The sequence below is a fragment of the Phacochoerus africanus genome, chromosome 2 (assembly GCF_016906955.1).
Source record: "Phacochoerus africanus isolate WHEZ1 chromosome 2, ROS_Pafr_v1, whole genome shotgun sequence".
NCBI classification, from domain to species: domain Eukaryota; kingdom Metazoa; phylum Chordata; class Mammalia; order Artiodactyla; family Suidae; genus Phacochoerus; species Phacochoerus africanus.
The window spans coordinates 129942961-129960796 of record NC_062545.1 but is presented as its reverse complement, the minus strand read 5'-3'; the positions used below and the strand labels follow the sequence as shown (position 1 = coordinate 129960796).

At 42.9% G+C, this 17836-nt stretch overlaps 2 protein-coding genes across 10 annotated transcripts in view; one reads left to right on the top strand and one right to left on the bottom strand.

The window, feature by feature from the left end:
- Positions 1 to 12133, top strand: part of TUBGCP4 (tubulin gamma complex associated protein 4) — a 55344-nt gene extending 43211 nt beyond the window's left edge. For all 3 annotated transcript variants that reach the window (XM_047766550.1, XM_047766549.1, XM_047766547.1), the window contains 9 exons: positions 2160 to 2210; positions 2623 to 2728; positions 3788 to 3895; positions 4303 to 4441; positions 7518 to 7695; positions 8331 to 8465; positions 10214 to 10330; positions 10930 to 11069; positions 11714 to 12133. In XM_047766550.1, the coding sequence (XP_047622506.1) occupies positions 2160 to 2210; positions 2623 to 2728; positions 3788 to 3895; positions 4303 to 4441; positions 7518 to 7695; positions 8331 to 8465; positions 10214 to 10330; positions 10930 to 11069; positions 11714 to 11726 (987 nt within the window). In that variant the 3' untranslated portion in view covers positions 11727 to 12133. The remainder of the gene's footprint in view (positions 1 to 2159; positions 2211 to 2622; positions 2729 to 3787; positions 3896 to 4302; positions 4442 to 7517; positions 7696 to 8330; positions 8466 to 10213; positions 10331 to 10929; positions 11070 to 11713) is intronic.
- A 1310-nt stretch (positions 12134 to 13443) lies between these two features.
- TP53BP1 (tumor protein p53 binding protein 1) overlaps positions 13444 to 17836 on the bottom strand; it is a 69978-nt gene continuing 65585 nt past the window's right edge. For 6 of the 7 annotated variants that reach the window (XM_047766536.1, XM_047766539.1, XM_047766537.1 and 3 more), the window contains 4 exons: positions 15770 to 15864; positions 14815 to 15014; positions 14192 to 14337; positions 13444 to 13796 (listed from right to left, as the gene is read on the bottom strand). In XM_047766536.1, the coding sequence (XP_047622492.1) occupies positions 13609 to 13796; positions 14192 to 14337; positions 14815 to 15014; positions 15770 to 15864 (629 nt within the window). In that variant the 3' untranslated portion in view covers positions 13444 to 13608. Of the gene's footprint in view, positions 13797 to 14191; positions 14338 to 14746; positions 15015 to 15769; positions 15865 to 17836 lie in introns of those variants that run through there. The other variant, XR_007133107.1, reaches the window with a different exon arrangement.

Here is a 17836-nt window from a genome sequence, read left to right as displayed (position 1 = left end):
ACAGGAACTCTGTCTTTAAGCCACTTTGAGTTTATTTTTGTGCATGGTGTATATGCAAGGCTATATTCTAATTTCATTGATTTACATGCAACTGTCCAAATTTCCCAGCACTACGTGCTGAAGAGACCTTTTCCCATTTTATATTTTGCCTCCTTGGTCTAAGATTAATTGACCATAGGTGTCTGGGTTTATTTCTGGGCTCTCTATTATGTTCCATTTGTCTGTATGTCTGTCTTGGTGCCAGTACCACATTGTTTTGATTACTGTAGCTTTGTAATAATTGAAGTCTGGGAGAGTTGTTGCCTCCTGCTTTGTTTCTTTTCCTCAGGATTGTTTTGGCAGTTCTAGGTCTTTTATTGTTCCATATAAATTTTTGAATTATTTGTTCTGTTTCTAGAAAAATGTCATGGATAATTTGATAGGGATCACACTAAATCTGTAGATTGCTTTGGGCATTATTGCCAGTTTAGCAATATTAATTCTTCCAATCCAGGAGGATGGGATATCTTTCCATTTCTTTGAATCATCTTCACTTTCCTTTATTAATGTTTTATAGTTCTCAGTGTATAAGTCCTACACTTCCTTGCTCTGGTTTATTCCTATATATTTTATTTTTTTGGTGCCAATTTAAAAGGTTTTTTTTTTACATTCCTTTTTTTAATACTTCTTTGTTAGTATGCAGAAATGCAACCAATTTCTGAATGTTAATCTTGTATCCTGCTACTTTGCTGAATTCCTTTATCAGATCTAGTAGTTTTTGTGTGGAGTCTTTAGTGTTCTCTATATATAGTATCTTATCATCTGTGTATAATGCCTTTTGTCCATTTTCTATTGTTTTTGTTTTATTTTCTTTCTCTTCAGTTTTGAGAGTTATGTATTCTGAATGTAAGTCCTTTATCAGATAGCTAACTTACAAATATTTACTCCGTCTATGACTTATCTTTTCATTCTCTTAACAGTCTTTTAAAGAGCAGAGTTGTTAATTTTAAGTCCAGTTTATCCATTTTGATTATTTTATGTATCTTGCTTTTAGTGTTGTGTCCAAGAAACTCTTGCATAACCTAAGGTCACAAAGACTCCTTTCTCCTCTATTTTCTTTTAGAAAATTTACAGTTTTTAGTGTGTATGAGTTTTTTTGTTTGTTTGTTTGGACCACACCCACTGCATATGGAGGCTCCCTGGCTAGGGGTCAAATCGGAGCTGCAGCTGCCAGCCTGCACCACAGCCACAGCAATGTGGGATCCAAGCCATGTCTGTGACCTACACCGCAGCTCACAGTGCCGGATCTTTGACCCACTGAGCGAGGTCAGGGATAGAACCCTCATCCTCATGGATACTAGTCAGGTTCATCACCACTGAGCTACAATGGGAACTCCTAGTTTTTAGGTTTATGATCATTTTGAATTGATTTTTGTATGTGGTATGAGGTATAGGTCAAATTGTACTTTTTTGGATGTGGATATTCTTTTGATCCAGCATTTTGTTTCTTTTATGTGATTTTTAAAAATATTTTATTACTATTATCCTTACCTCTTCAAGCATATTTATAAAGAATATTTATTTATTTATTTGTTTGCTTTTTAGGGCTGCACCAGCAGCATATGGAAGTTCCCAGGCTAGGGGCTGAATCAGAGCTGCAGCTGCTGGTCTGTACCACAGCCACAGCAACACCAGATCCGAGCCCGGTCTGCAACCTACACCACAGCTCACAGCAACACCAGATCCTTAACCTACTGAGTGAGGCCAGTGATCGAACCTGCGTCCTCATGGATACTAGTCAGATTCGTTTCCACTGAGCCACGACGGGAACTCCATGTTTTTTTCTTTTTTAATCTTTAATGTAAATTATATTGATACTAAATTTTTTATTGAGAAAATTCACATAACAAAATTAAACATTTGAGCCATTTAGAAATAGGTACAGTTCAGTGGATTTTATTATGTTCAAATATTATGCAATCATCACCACTATCTAATTCCAGAATATTTTCATCTCATATATATTTTTAACTGTTGGGCTTTTATTCCTGGGATTAAGTCAACCTGGCCATGGTATATATTCTTTTTTCAACATGTTACTGGATTTGCACAAAACAATTCTTCGTAGGAGTTTTCACTGTAATGAATCTTTGACCCTGTTTTGTTGTTTCTTTTCACAGCATCTTTGGAAGCTGATGGTAGAAGAATCAGATTTACTGGGTCAGCTGAAGGTAATAGATTAGCTGTTCTTTTAACTCTTAAAATGTTACTGGTGGATAATGACTTCTTTCTCTAGCCTTTTCTGAGAGCATGGTTGCCTGTCCACAGACTTGCAGAGTAGCTCCATGTGTCCTCATCCAAGTGGGCAAACTCCACCTAATGCTACAGATTTACTGTTGTACAAAGCTTTGGGTGTGTACCTTCTTCTGGAATTGCTTTTTCATTGAATAAATGATATCAAAGACATAGCAGTCATCCTGACATTAGTAAGTGTGCCCCTTTGAAACTCCCAAAGCCTGTGTCCTTTTGTACGTTGGGCTGAAGCTGATGAAACTGGAAATTATATGCATAATTATCTTAGGATAGTGAGGAGCTCCTGGCGCTGCTGGATTACTGAATTGTAAATTGAAATTCTTCCTGCAGATCATTAAGGACTTTTACCTTCTGGGACGCGGAGAACTGTTTCAGGCCTTCATTGATACAGCTCAACACATGTTAAAAACACCACCCACTGCAGTAACTGAACATGGTAATTGCCCTGGGGCCCGAGAATTACCAGCTAACTGAGGTTTGTCAGATGTTTCTTGGCTGCTGCCAAACCATTTAGGCCTGTTCCACATAAGAGCAGCCTGGGGAGTTACAGAGATGTTTGGGGAGATGGGAGGCTGCTCAGGTAGGCTCACACTGTTGTCACTGGGAGCAGCCTCAACTCCAAGTCTTCCAGGAAAGGTCCCAAACTGAAGCTACTCCCAGTGACAACAGTGTGAGCCTACCTGAGCAGCCTTCCATCGGGGAGTTTCTGTTGTGGTGCAGCAGAAACAAACCCAACTAGTATCCATGAGGACACACGTTCTATCCCTGGCCTCACTCAGTGGGTTAAGGATCCGGCACTGCCGTGAGCTGTGGTGTAGGTCTCAGACACAGCTCGGGTCTGGCACTGCTGTGGCTGTGATGTAGGCCAGTGGCTACAGTTCCGAATCCACCCCTAGCCCGGGAACTTCCATATGCCATGGGCATGACCCTAAAAAAAAAAAAAGAAAAAAGATTGATTTTCATGACTGAAAAGGTTAGAGGTATGATGGCTCTAGGCAGTTTGCTCCAGTGGATCACATGATGCCTTCAGGACTTGGTGTCACTCCATCTTTCACCTTTGCCTCTTCTTCTGAGGCAGGCCTGCTCTGTATGGTAGCAAGGTGGCCTCCAGCCAAGATGACATCCTACTGTGTCCCTGTTTATCTTGGGGGTGGAAAAAAGAGCTGTCATCTTTTAGAATCTGAGTAGAGCCTCTGGATTGGCCTGGCTTAGGTTATGTTCATATCCCTAAACAACATCGCGTAATAAGGTAAATGGTTCTTGGGTCACTTGCCTATGGCAAGGGTCAGGTATCGTCCATCTCACTGAAACTACAGAGTGTTCTGGGCAGGGTGGTTATCCAAGGAAAATCCAGGTGCCATTATCAGCAGCAGGAGGAGGGACACATGCTTCCGCTTCCTGCTCAGAGTGAGAGGCAGCTGGCGGACAGGGGAGCCCAGGGCCTGGATTTGTGCACAGCCAAGCCTTCTTGTCAGCCCATGGGTTTTTCTTGCAGATGTGAACGTGGCCTTCCAGCAGTCGGCACATAAGGTGCTGCTCGATGATGACAACCTCCTCCCTCTGTTGCACCTGACAATCGAGTATCACGGAAAGGAGCATAAAGGTTTGCCGCTTTTTTGCATCTTTCCACTCCTACTGGGCATCATCTCTTCTCCTATCTCTGCTTCCATCCACCTCCACAGAAACCCTGTCATTTTGGACCTTAAACATCATATAGTCTGGTGCCCTAAGGTCACACAAAAGGAAGGGGAGTGCAGAGAGGCTGAGAGGGCCAGGCCGTGGTTTTGGTTTTGGGTTTTGTGATGCTGCTGGAATGGTGTCTGTTTATAGGCACGAGTCTTTAAGGCTGAAAAATGAACCTCTCGGAGATTTCCTAAAAGGACCCCTCACTGGGGTCTCTCATCCCTTTTGTGTCCCCTTTGTGCTTCTGACACTCATTTCGTGAATGTTCCTCACCCTGTTGAGGCTGTGGTTATAGATGAGCAAAGTCATCTTCTCTCTTCCTAACAGATGCTACTCAGGCAAGAGAAGGGCCCTCTCGGGAAACTTCGCCCCGGGAAGCCCCTGCCTCCGGCTGGGCAGCCCTGGGTCTTTCCTACAAAGTGCAGTGGCCGCTGCACATTCTCTTCACCCCCGCTGTCCTGGAGAAGTAAGTATTCCTGAGTTTCTCACAGGTAATTATCACCCACCTTGCTTCCAAAGGAAGAAATAATCAGGAAGAATACTGAATGGCCACGCAACTGCTTAAGTCAGAGGCTGCAAACTCAAATGCTGTGGGGAGTCAGACAGATAACATTATTTTGTTGTTGTTGTTGTTGTTTTGGTCTTTTTTTTGTTGTTGTTGTTGTTGTTGCTATTTCTTGGGCCGCTCCCGCGGCGTATGGAGGTTCCCAGGCTAGGGGTCGAATCGGAGCTGTAGCCACCAGCCTACGCCAGAGCCACAGCAACGCGGGATCCGAGCACCACAGCTCACGGCAACGCCGGATCGTTAACCCACTGAGCAAGGGCAGGGACCAAACCCGCAACCTCATGGTTCCTAGTCGGATTCGTTAACCACTGCGCCACGACGGGAACTCCAGATAACATTATTAAGTGAAGCTGCAGGTACGAGACAGTAAGGAGTGGTGGGTGCCAGAGTGAATGGGTGGGTCACACCCTTAAAACCATGAGTCTTTTTATTTTTTTTTAATGATTTTTATTTTTTCCATTATAGCTGGTTTACAGTGTTCTGTCAATTTTCTACTGTAAAGCAAGGTGACCCAGTGACACATACATGTATACATTCTTTTTTCTCACATTATCATGCTCCATAAGTCACTAGATACAGTTCCCGGTGGTTCACAGTGGGAACTCTTGCTTATCCATTCCAAAGGCAATAGTTTGCGTCTATTAACCCCAAATTCCCAGTTCATCCCACTCCCTCCCCCTCCCCCTTGGCAACCACAAGTCTGTTCTCCATGTTCATGATTTTCTTTTCTATGGAAAGGTTCATTTGTGCCGTATATTAGATTCCAGATCTAAGTGATATCATATAACATGTCTTTCTCTTTCTGACTTATTTCACTTTGTATGAGAGTCTCTTATTCCATCCATGTTGCTGCAAATGGAATTATGTCGTTCTTTTTTATCCATGAGTCTTTTTAAAAATCACAACGTGGAGTTCCCGTCATGGCGCAGTGGTTAACGAATCCGACTAGGAACCATGAGGTTGCGGGTTCGGTCCCTGCCCTTGCTCAGTGGGTTAACGATCCGGCGTTGCCGTGAGCTGTGGTGTAGGTCGCAGACGCGGCTTGGATCCCGCGTTGCTGTGGCTCTGGCGTAGACCAGCGGCTACAGCTCCGATTAGACCCCTAGCTTGGGAACCTCCATATGCCGCAGAAGAAACCCAAAGAAATAGCAAAAAGACAAAAAAAAAAATCACAACGTAAGGAGCAGTTTACTCCAGGTTATGGCCTCTCTTCATCCTCCCTGTTCCTGCTCACAACCCTCTACTTTTCAGGGATGGAGAAGCTTAGGGTGTGAGAGACTAGATAGAAAGTGAGAAAGACAAAGCTGGCTCAGGAATTGAGCCCACAGCCTAAGGTGCAGGGACTTTGTCCAAAGAGCTTCCAGAAAGAGCTTCCAGTCCACTGTCCTTCTCGCTATATATGCTAACACCCTTGAAAAAAGCAAGCTCAGAAGTATTAAACATCTTATTATGAAAACTTCTAAATATAAACAAAAGTATGGCCTATATCCCACTCCCATGGACGCATTATCCTTCTTCATAGCCAGCAACATCATGCTGCTTGTTTCATCTTTTTTGTGGCTAGAGCATTATAGAGCAAATCCAGACATTGTCATTTCACTCCATTATGCACATCAAAAAAGGCATGTATTTAACATAAGTACAGTGCCATTATCACACCCAGTAAAATTAATAATAATTCCTTATTTATCTGATGATATCCAGTCCACATTGAAATTTTCCCACTTATCTAAAAAACTGCATTTTATTGGTTGGGTTTGTTCAAATGAGAATCCAAACAAAGTGTAAAATTTTCAATATGTTGTTCCATTAGAAATAGATCATTTTTTAAACCAGATGGAATCAGATTATCTTCTGCAAGCCTGCCTAAGTAGAGGTAAATACACCCAGTTCTACCAGAAACCAGCTGTTCTTCCCAAGCATCTTCTCAGTAGAGGGTTCAACATCAGGCAGCTACCTAAGAGCTCACTGAGGGGAGCCCTTGATTTTTTTTAATTGAAGTATAGTTGGTTTATAGTAATGTTAGTTTCTGGTGTACAACAGTGATTTAGTTATACAGACTCATACATACATATATATGTATATATCTTTTTCAGATTTTTTTCTATTGTATGTTATTACAAGGTATTGACTATAGTTCCCTGTGCTGTACAGTTGGCGCTTGTTTACTTTTTTTTTTTTTTTTTTGATCGGCGTTTGATGGGATGGGTTTTTTTAAGATTTTAAAAATATAAAATTATTTTTCTCATATCATCTATTTTGTATATAGGAGCGTGTATCTGTTAATCCCAAATTCCTAATTCATCTCTCCTCCCACCCCCCACCACTGCAGGAGCCCTCAATTTTATCTCATCTTCTCTGGGCTTCAGGGAGGTACATAGAATTACCAAAATTCCTTAGCTCCCAATACATTCTTATTGTTCTATGTGAGATCTTCCTTCCTTCTTACACACACACACACACACCCCATAAAACCACCTCTAGAACAAACTCTACAACACTGACAATAATGTCCATCTATCTATGTGGTCCTTCCCAACCCTACCCTCCTGCCTCCCCCAACCCAAATATTGCGATCCTAAATTCCATGTTTTCTATCCTTTTTATAGTGTTCTATATATAGTGTTTTATATAGTGTTCTATATGTTCCCCCAAAGTATGTTTTCTACTTAGTTGTTTTTAGCATTATTAAAAATAGTATCAGGCTATATATAATATTTTCAGATTTCCCTTTTTTAATCAAAATACTGCTAAGAGTCATTTTGTTATGTTGGGACAGCTGAAGTCCATTCACTTTGATGGCTGTGTAATGTTCTATCATATTATTAAACCAGTTTATCTGTTCACATCTCTAGCCATTCTTATGTATTTCCTTCCTTTTAGGGGAGAGTTGGGTGGCACAGAGCCCTTGAGTCTGTCGTGCAGGTGAGGGTAGGGGGTGAAGTTTTATCTTGAATAGCCTGCTGTTCTGTCCTAGGTACAATGTTGTTTTCAAATACTTACTGAGTGTGCGCCGGGTACAAGCTGAGCTGCAGCACTGCTGGGCCCTACAGATGCAGCGCAAGCACCTCAAGTCCAACCAGACCGACGCAGTCAAATGGCGTCTAAGAAATCACATGGCATTCTTGGTGGACAACCTTCAGTACTACCTCCAGGTATGTCCAGGGATGAGTAGAAGGAAAGGAAGGCTAGCAGGAGCTATTGAAGAGGAATCTTGGATTTGGCAAAAAACTAGGGTTTGAGAAAATTCATGAGCTCTATCACTAGGCATGTTTCTTGAGGGGCATTTTAGAGGGAAGTGGAAATAAATGAGGGAGAATGAGGAGTTAGGGTCCTTATCAGCAATGCAGTATTTAATTATTGTTGACCCTTATTTTTATAGTTTACTCTAACTTCTGAAATCCCATAGGGCTTAGCCAAGTCAGTCAATGGAGAGGATGTGGCATGAGAGGAATGGGCTGGGGTGGGGTGGGGGTGGGAGGGAATTTGCCAAGACTTAGGCAAATAACTTTCTACTAGGCAGGCAACATAAGGGTATCAATTCAGTGGATTTTTTTTTTTTTTTTTGTCTGCAGCATGTGGAAGTTCCTGGGCCAGGGACTGAATCAGAGTCACAGCAGTGACAATGCCAGGTCCTTAATCCACTGAGCCACCAGGGAACTCCTGTTCAGTGGTTTGGATGAGAGGAAGATGAGTGGGGGTAAAGAACTGCATCCTCTCAGGTATCTTAGTGTCCTTGAGTGCTCAGAGTATGCAAGGTACTAAAACTCCTTGTGTAACTGTCTGCCAGGTAGATGTGTTGGAGTCTCAGTTCTCACAGCTGCTTCATCAGATCAATTCTACCCGAGACTTTGAAAGCATCCGACTGGCCCATGACCACTTCCTGAGCAATTTGCTGGCTCAGTCATTTATATTGTTGAAACCTGTAAGTAGACCTGTTTGGTTTCCTCAGACTGCTTCTATCCTGACTATTCCTTAGGCACCTTGAGTTGCCAGGATATGGAACTATCATTAAGCAGCTGGTGAAACTCTATTATTAATAAACATTTTTAACAACTTACAAAGCAAAACTAAATGGGAATATTAAAAAGAAACTTGAATGTCTTTGAATTTCTTTGTCTTTCTGCCTTTTCTTGGGCCGCTTCTGCGGTATATGGAGGTTCCCAGGCTAGGGGTCGAATCGCAGCTATAGCCACTGGCCTACACCAGAGCCACAGCAGCGCAGGATCCGAGCCGTGTCTGCAGCCTACACCACAGCTCACGGCAACGCCGGATCGTTAACCCACTGAGCAAGGGCAGGGATCGAACCTGCAACTTCATGGTTCCCAGTCAGATTCGTTAACCACTGTGCCACCACGGGAACTCCTGAATTTCTGAAATACATCACATGATGTGGTGAGCAGCTATAGAGCAAAGAATATATGCTTCACCCTCAGAAGAAAGGATTTCAAGAAATTTTTTAAAAGCCCTTCTGACACCACAGAAAGACTAATGAAAAGCATGTAGAACTTACTTTCCTAGAAATCTCTTGGATCAGGCTCAATCAGTTGTTTGTTTGGAAGTTGTTTTCACAGACAGTTGAAGTGGTGTCTCCATGTGTACCTGTGTATGTATGCATACTGTGTTGTGTACACCTCTGTGTATGTACTCATACCATGTCTCCTTCAGGGAAGTTTTTCTCAACCTTGGCTCCACATGGGAAACCTCTGGGAGCTTTAAAAAAAAAATCTAGGACCCAGAGCACTTAGATTAAAATCCCCAAGGTTGAACCCAGGCACCAAAATCTTTTAAAGCTCACAAGCTGATTCTGATTCTGGTTCTAGGGTAAAAAGCATAAAGGTTAAAATGACCCCTTGTCATTTCTAATAGAACAATTATGCTTTATCTCTGATGAGAGCCAACTGTCATTCCTCAGTTATGCCACAATCTTTTGTTCTGGTACTTGGGGCTATGATTTTTATGGAAGAGTGAGGTCTTTAGATGCCACTCCAGAGTTCTTTGAATTGAAATCAATCAAGAACCACTGTGACAGGTAGACTGTCTTTGTATGGTATGAGTGCATCCCTAGGGAAAAGCAGCATATTAGAGCAGATGATCATCATTAAATATTTATTGAGTGCTTACTGTATGCAAGGCACTGGGGATACAAAGAGGTATAAGTCATGGCTCTGCCCTTAAGGAGCTCACAATCTAGTTGGAGAAACAGGACATACATACATCACAGATCAGTAACAACACAGGCGGCCTCAACAGTACAGATACTACAGAGGGGAGGGAAGCAAAGGGTCTCTAGGGGCTATGGTAGGGCAGGGGGTGCACCAGCGAGAGTGGGACTCCAACTGGTATTGAGGAGAGTGTCCCAGGCGCAGGGGACGACACAGAAAGCAGAGCTCAAGGTGGGAGCATAGTTGGTGGGTTTGAGAGACAAGGACTAGTTTAATGTGCCTCAAGCGGAGGTTTCGTGCAGGCTGACCAAGAGGACGGCAGTGTCTTTGCCCAAAAGGGAAGTTTTACACACGTTGCATTTTGAGGGGCCGGCAGAACTTGCACTTTTTTTTGCGGAGGTCAGATGTAGAGGAGGGGAAGAGGGTAGCTCTTATTTTCCCAAATCTGTAATTTCACAGGTCTATCTATTCCTTTTTCCTCCTAATGTCACCTCTGTTTCCTGTGTAGGTGTTTCACTGCCTGAATGAAATCTTAGACCTCTGTCACAGCTTTTGCTCACTGGTCAGTCAGAACCTGGGCCCCCTGGATGAACGTGGGGCTGCCCAGCTGAGCATCCTGGTGAAGGTGAGTGGGCCCGGTCCTTGGAAGGATGGAGGTGGTTTCGCTGATGGGGCATCATGATCTATTCCTCTGAGTCAATTAAAGCATTTCCCCAATACAGACACACAGAAATAACAAGATACAAAGATTTCTTTAAAATGTTGGTATCAGTTTTTGAAGCAGATAATTATGTGCTGCCTCAGCGATCAAATATTGTTCAGTCCTGAACAGTTTATTCAGCCCACCAAACATGCACTGGCTTTGTTCTTACTTTTTAACATCCAACCGCCTTACTTCCTTGAACTAACCTGTTTCACTGCGATAATTCTCTGCCTGTAACAAAAGCACAGGCTCTCCCCCCAGCCCCAGTACACAGCAGCATCTATCAATCTGAAGCTGGCTGCTAAATTCCTACTGAGAATGAGAGTATTTTCACAGCAAGTCATGCAGTCTATGCACAAAGAAGTCATTTTAGGAGCTAAAAGAAATGGGATGTGGGAAGGCCAGTTGGTGCTGCAGAATTTTCAGCAAGATTTTTCCAAGGAATACCCCGTGCCCCCTCACTCCACCTGGACAGCTGGTGTATGTAGGAGGAATGACAGCTTGAGTCCTTCTCTCTGCAGGGTTTTAGCCGCCAGTCTTCACTCCTATTCAAGATTCTCTCCAGTGTTCGGAATCATCAGATCAACTCTGATTTGGCCCAGCTACTCTTACGGCTAGATTATAACAAATACTACACCCAGGCTGGTGGCACTCTGGGCAGGTAGGAACAAGCACCTTGGGGCTTAGTAGACTCTCTGTGGCTTTTTTAATGAGCGGTGGAATTCCAGAGCTGGAACTTCAGCCATCATTTAGTCCAAATACCCTCGTTTTATAAACAAGGAAAGTAAGGCTCAGAGAGAAGAGGGGCTGTGTTTGATCATCAGTGAAGACGACTGTCCAGTAAAAATCATCATCATAGTAAATTACTAACATTCCTAAGGCCGAGATGGATTTTAAATTCTTGGCTAGGTAGTGCATTGCTGTGCTGGAAGGCAGCATGGCTTGAATCCCAGTTCTGACACAAACCAGCTGCCCAGCCTTGGGGGCCTCCCTGCCCTGACTCTTGCCTCACTGATCCCCAGCTTTTGCACTGAAAGGATACCCTTTCTAATTCTCAACTGTTTTTTTAATCTAATGGTGAGATTCAGTGGTAGTGGCTTCTCTGAGGTCTGTCTCACTCAAAAAAGCACTTGAATATTATTCTCCTTTCTCTCTCTGATATGTTGAGCAGATTTCTCCTAAGTAATTTTAGCAAAGAGTTTTAAGATGACATTATCTAGATCACAGGTTGTTGCCCTGGCTCATTATTTCTCTGAAGAAAATCTTAGGGAAGCATATTACCAAGTGGCCTTTTTTCTTTTGTAGTTTCGGGATGTGAGAATTTTGGTCCACAAACAGAAGTCAGTCAGTCTCACCGTGCTATAGCTGTAACTGAGGATTCAAAACATCCCGTCCTCTGGCCAGGCCCATACATCTGCAGCCTCCCGCAACAGCTCTACCTTTTCCCCTAGAAGCAGTTTTTGAACATCCATGGATACAAATGCTTCCACTTGTTCCCAGGTAGAAGGGGCATGGGCCCCACCTCAGAGCCATTCTTAACTCACCACCAAGGAGGACTTGTGGCATCAGCTCTCCTGCTGACCACACAAGATTTGATACACTGAGAACATTCGTTGGATATATTCGTTTACTGAGCACCTGCTTGTGTGCTTAGGTACTGTTCAAGCTTCGAGAGACACGGCAGTAAGTTATATAATCAGAAAATTAAATTGCTCATGTGAAAAAGGAATTATATTCAAAAATAGGTCAAATGCTGGATGTGACCACTTGGCAAGAAAGGCACCAGGTAAGACAGTCTTCTACACACCCCACAGAGCCCCTTTTCCTCCTTCAGAAATTGAAAGTGAGTTTCCTATCCCAAAAGACCTTCAAAACTGTGTCTGAATAGTTTTACCAGTAACTTCCAATTATTTCAGACTGGTAAGGGGGTAATTCTAGCTACAATGAGATATTTAAAGCTTAAAAAAACTCTTTAGGAAAAAAAATTGTTAGATTTCAAATACCTAAAGATGAAGGTCTAATTATCCATCTTAGAAGAACCATAGGGAGTTGAGGTTCTAATCTGACCCAAACATCACTGATAATCTTCATATTCATTAGTTACTGTGAACATAATTCATTGAACAACTACCGCCAAACTGATCAAGAATGCAGCATTCTGGCCTCACTGTGCAGCCAATCAATTCGGCCCTGATCTCTCCATTTTCTACCACACACTGTACCCCTTCATTACCTGTAACTAACTGTCAGCTAACGACGACCCTCTCACTGCTGCCTCTGGAGCAGAGGTTGGCAAACTACGACCAGCCCCCTGTCTTTGTAAATAAAGTTTTACTGGGACACAGCCACACTTCCTTGCTTACCTGTGGTCTGTAGTTGCTCTCGTGCCATCATGGCAAAGGTGAGTAGTCATGACACACCAAGTGGCCCACAAAGTCTAATGCATTTACTGTTTGGTAGAAAAAAAAAAATTTTAAGCCCCGCTTTAGAGCATGAGAGGACAGCAACACGAATGATGCTAGGAGTATGGAAGGAACAGCTTCCAGCAGCAGTGACAGGAATAAAATTTTGACCTTCTGGCTAGAGCTAACATTTCGATGGGTTTTTACTGTTTCTCACATTGATCCTAGCAGAAGTTTACACTCACCACCCATTCACAACAATTGGTCCTTTTCCCTTTTAGCTCTGAGAGCACAGTATCCACAGGTCAGCTGTTAGCTCAATTCTAAAGAGAGAGTTCTCTTTTTAATTGCCAGAAAACTAAGAGCTGTGCCTAATTCCACTCAACTTTTGGCACAACTATTAATCTGGGCCCATTATAAAATCATGTTTTTGGAAGTACTGAATTTTAGACAGCCCAGGTTATGACTTTTGACAACAATACCACAGAAAAACTATAAAATTCACTCCTTGTTATTTTCCTTGGCTAGCTGTCCTTCTACAGTGAACAAGCCTGTTGAAAATGGCAGAGAAGGTACTATGTTTATCTATTCTGAGATTAAGCTCAAAGAATTAGATGAAGAAATCCCAGTTACTACAACCAAAGAGAGTCAACATTTATTTTATCATAAAAGTCCAGCAAATAAAACTATATACAAGATCCATGCAAGGAATCCAGTTACACACAAGACACATTTAAAACCTGATTAAAACACAGTTTCTACAACAGAAGGGAATAAAACCGGTAAGACCAAGTATCCTTAGTGAGAAACATAATCATGTTTATATTTTGGATGCTGCTTGAATCCAATTCTCTCCCCAACAATGAGGCACTGGATCACCCACTCTTGTGACACCACTGGCAGCTGCAATGCTTCTGCACACTTCAGCACCGAGGCTGGGCACGAGGGGTCCGTCACCACCACGTCAAATACCCCTAAAGCAATATCTGCAGGAAGCAGGGGAAGGTGAACGAGGAAAGGAGACTCAATTTAGCCCTCCATGAAAAAGACAGATAAGCCTTCTAATCAGCATCTCCCACTATGCCCCAACTAATGCCCTTAATGTGGAACACTGCTCCACTGAGCACAACCAAAAGTGAAAAGTTATAATCACTATATGCTGACCTTGTGTTTAGCAATATATACCATTGAACAACCAGGAGAAGCATAAATAGCCCAGTGTTCACTCATGCTAGCTCACCTCTTGAAGGTGGTACTTTTCTTCTCTTAGAAACATAAAGGAGGTCAGCCTATCAGGACTGAGACTTCAGACCACACGGCCTAACAGCTCTGGGCCCCGGGCATCCTTGGAACAATAACCACAGACACACTTGCCAGGTACCTTTGTTATGGGCACTTGAATGGTGCTGCTTCACAGAGGCTGCCCCTCCAGTCATGAGAATCTCAGACCAGAGCTCCAGGAAGTTCTGCTGTTGGTCTGATACCAAGAGTACCTTCAGATTCTGGAAAGGGTTTTCACGGGGTTGCCTACGAAGAAGTCACACAGCATGACAGGTAACATTCAACAAGAGCCTTTGCAGGGGACTCAATGCTAAACGTTTTTAAAAGCCCTGTATTAGGGCATCACCTCCCCCTTGCCTCTATGAATTATGTGTATTTTCTGGGGTTCTTACCTAAATCCACCCCTTCTGATTTCCATGTTTGTCCAAATCATGCTCCTAAGCCTGTGTTTTTAATTGTCTTCCCTAAAACTTATTAATCCCCTAATCTGACAAGTTGAGAATACTGAACCTACATGAAAATCTCACAAATTTTCAACAAGTCCCTGACTAGTGTACTCTAGGAAAATAAACTAGATAAACTGCTAAAATAATCTCAAGGCCACTCAAATTCTCTAATTTATCCTATGATCATTCCAGTTTCTAGAAATACTTACTTTCTCACTTAGATTGTCTGGAAGCCTGCTTTCTGTCTGCTGTTCCAGATGGGCTCTCAACTACTCACCAATCTAGAACTCTCTGCTCCTCAAGGCTGTACCCAGCTGGCAGCAGATAATTACGGTAATTCTGGAGCTGGTTGGCATGGCAACTGTCATGGACCCAGACATGAGACACACAAGGAATCCCGCTGGCAAGGCACAGGAAGTACTTCCGGGTTCGACAATGCTGATCCGCAATTAGGAGACACTGGTAGGCTGTGTTACACTTGAAAGAACAGAAGCAATGGGTCTGGTGACTTCTATGGAAAGCCCCTGAATAGCAGCCTCAATGAGTCATAGAAAAGAGAGCTGAACACTTTTTTTTTGGTCTTTTTAGGGCAGCATATGGAGGTTCCCAGGCTAGGGGTCTAATCGGAGCTACAGCTGCCAGCCTATGCCACAGCCACAGCAACACCAGATCCCAGTTGTGTCTGCAACCTACACCACAGCTCAAGACATTGCCGGATCCTTAGCCCACTAAGCAAGGCCAAGGATCAAACCCACAACCTCATGGTTCCTAGTTAGAGTCGTTTCTGCTGTGCCATAACAGGAACTCCATGAGCTGAACACTTCTGAGTACTACACAAATGTGTCTTAAGCCTCTCCTTCTGCCCAAGGCCTCTTTTCTCACTGAAAGGCCCAAGCTTCCCTAGATAAACTCCCTGCCTTGCATGCAGCTTTCTGAGGGCCTAAATCCTCAATAGTCTTTCAGGCTAAGAATCGGCAACACTGTAATAGGGATTTCTATTAAACACCAATTTTAAACTGCTTTTGTCTCAGCAACAGAACCACAGCTATTAAATTAACCCAAGGTTCTAACTCCTCTTCCTTGTACACAGTAAAAATTCAGTTTCATGCAACAATATTTTGGCAGTCTCCCAGTTCCTGAAATCTCTAGCAACTGTACCCAACCTCCCCAGCCCCTATCAGAGTTCTTCTCATCACTGCCCCTCTGGGGAGCTGCACAAAGAAACTCCTCACCTGGGCTTCATTGAAGTCTTCAAGAATATAGCCAGCTCCTGCTCGAAGCTGGGACTCTGTGTACTGCTTGTTGAAAGGAGGAATTTCTAAAAATTCTACAAAAAAAAAAAAAAAGATAACCAAGATAACAATTACTACTAGTTTGTTTTCTATTTGCTACCTTATGCCTGCTTCTTACTGCCCCCTTTTCTACTTCCCAGCTACCTCCACAGCACTCTATTCCAGAGAGAGGTAAAGGGCTCCCCACGGGTCAGAAAGATCTCTATCTTGCAGCCTATAAAATGCTGCCAAAGGAAGGGACAGAAGCAGGAGGGTTGAAAGGATGCAAAATGGAGGCAGGTCCTAGACCTGAAACATCAAAGGTTTCTACACTAAGAATGCGTCAGAAGACTGGGCACAGGGATGGACACATACCCACTTCCCACAATCTGAGCAACCCTTACCATCAGGAAGTTCTTCCTTAGGTCTACTCTAAATCTCTCCTGCAAACTAAGCCTATTTTCTCCAATTCTGCCTTTTGTGGAGATGAAGAATGGCTGATTTGCACTTTTTCTAACAAAGCCTTCACCAGCATTTTTACCCCCTATACATTCAAACTCATGAATCAAAATGCTCAAAGAAAATGGGGTTTCTGTAATTTAACTGATTAAGTGAAAGTTAATTAGCCAGAAAATCCTGATACAACCTTTTATTGAAAACTATCTACCTTTGATGATCTCGAAGTACCTCAGGACACTGAACATCAATGACTGCTCTACAGTCTTGAGGGTGAAGCAGAAGTTATGAGAGATGAGGCTGAAGCTGTAATGACCCTAGGAAATTAGAAATTGCTTCTTTTGACCAATATCTAATTTGAGCTTGTTTTCTCGTGATCTGCTCCTCTCATATATAAATAACATTAAAAAAAGAAAAAAGACATTAGAGATTTTAGTTAATTGGGAGTTGTGAGAAATTAAGTTCTAATGAACTTATCACAAGTAAAAAACCCAATCACAGGTATAAAACTTCAGTGTCAGGATCACTTCCTTTCCTTTCCCTCTCACAGGCCCACAGTAAAACCTGGGAGAGCAGACCCCATGCAGATCCAGCTGCCCTGCCCCCCCCCCCCCCCCGCCGCCACCCTTTGGTGCCTTCCCTGCCCCCCTGGAGCTGCTCACGCAATGTTGATACTCCAAACTCAGGCTTCTGTTTAGGTCTGACTGGTCAGCCTATTCAACTTTATTGCTCTTTTCTTGATTCAGCCTTCTCCATATTCTCAAAATGAAAACTCTAAATGATTTTAAGAAACTTGGAATATAGCAGGACTATTTCTTAGTTTTGTCGTGGCAGCCTTTTGACCCATCTCAGTATATCATGTCACAGTTTTCAGTACCAACATGCTACTGCTGAGTCACTGCCAAGGCCTCCCATGGTCCACTATTTTTCTTAAGATTTCTATTTTATGTCTACTATTACAATCCAAGACCATTTCTCATCCTGACCTAGTTAGATTTTAATCCCCATCTATATTTCCTTGTATTTGTGTAATCAAATATTACCCTGTCTAGGCAGTCCATTGCTCTAATTTTTTTCAGTTTAATTTTCTTTACTTCTGACTTCATGAGTGGCCATGCCCAACTAGAGGCTAAAATGAACAGATTTTTAATTTGAGCATCTAAATCAAGGATGAAGGTACTGGAGTTCCCATCGTGGCTCAGTGGTTAACGAATCCAGCTAGGAACGATGAGGTTGCGGGTTCGATCCCTGGCCTTGCTCAGTGGGTTAAGGATCCCGCGTTGCTGTGGCCCTGGTGTAGGCCGGCGGCTATAGCTCCAATTAGATCCCTAGCCTGGGAACAGAAGCGGCCCTAGAAATGGCAAAAAAGACCAAAAAAAAAAAAAAAAAGGACAAAGATACTAAAACCTAACCCTGGAATCGATCTCTGTGGCTGATGGGTCCCTGATGCTGTGCCATCAAACAAGACTGGTGCCATATTCTTAACTCATTACTAAATGAGCTCCTGATATAAATAAAAGAGGTTCCCATTTATCTGCAAGACATATCACATAGTTTGCTGAAAACTAATTC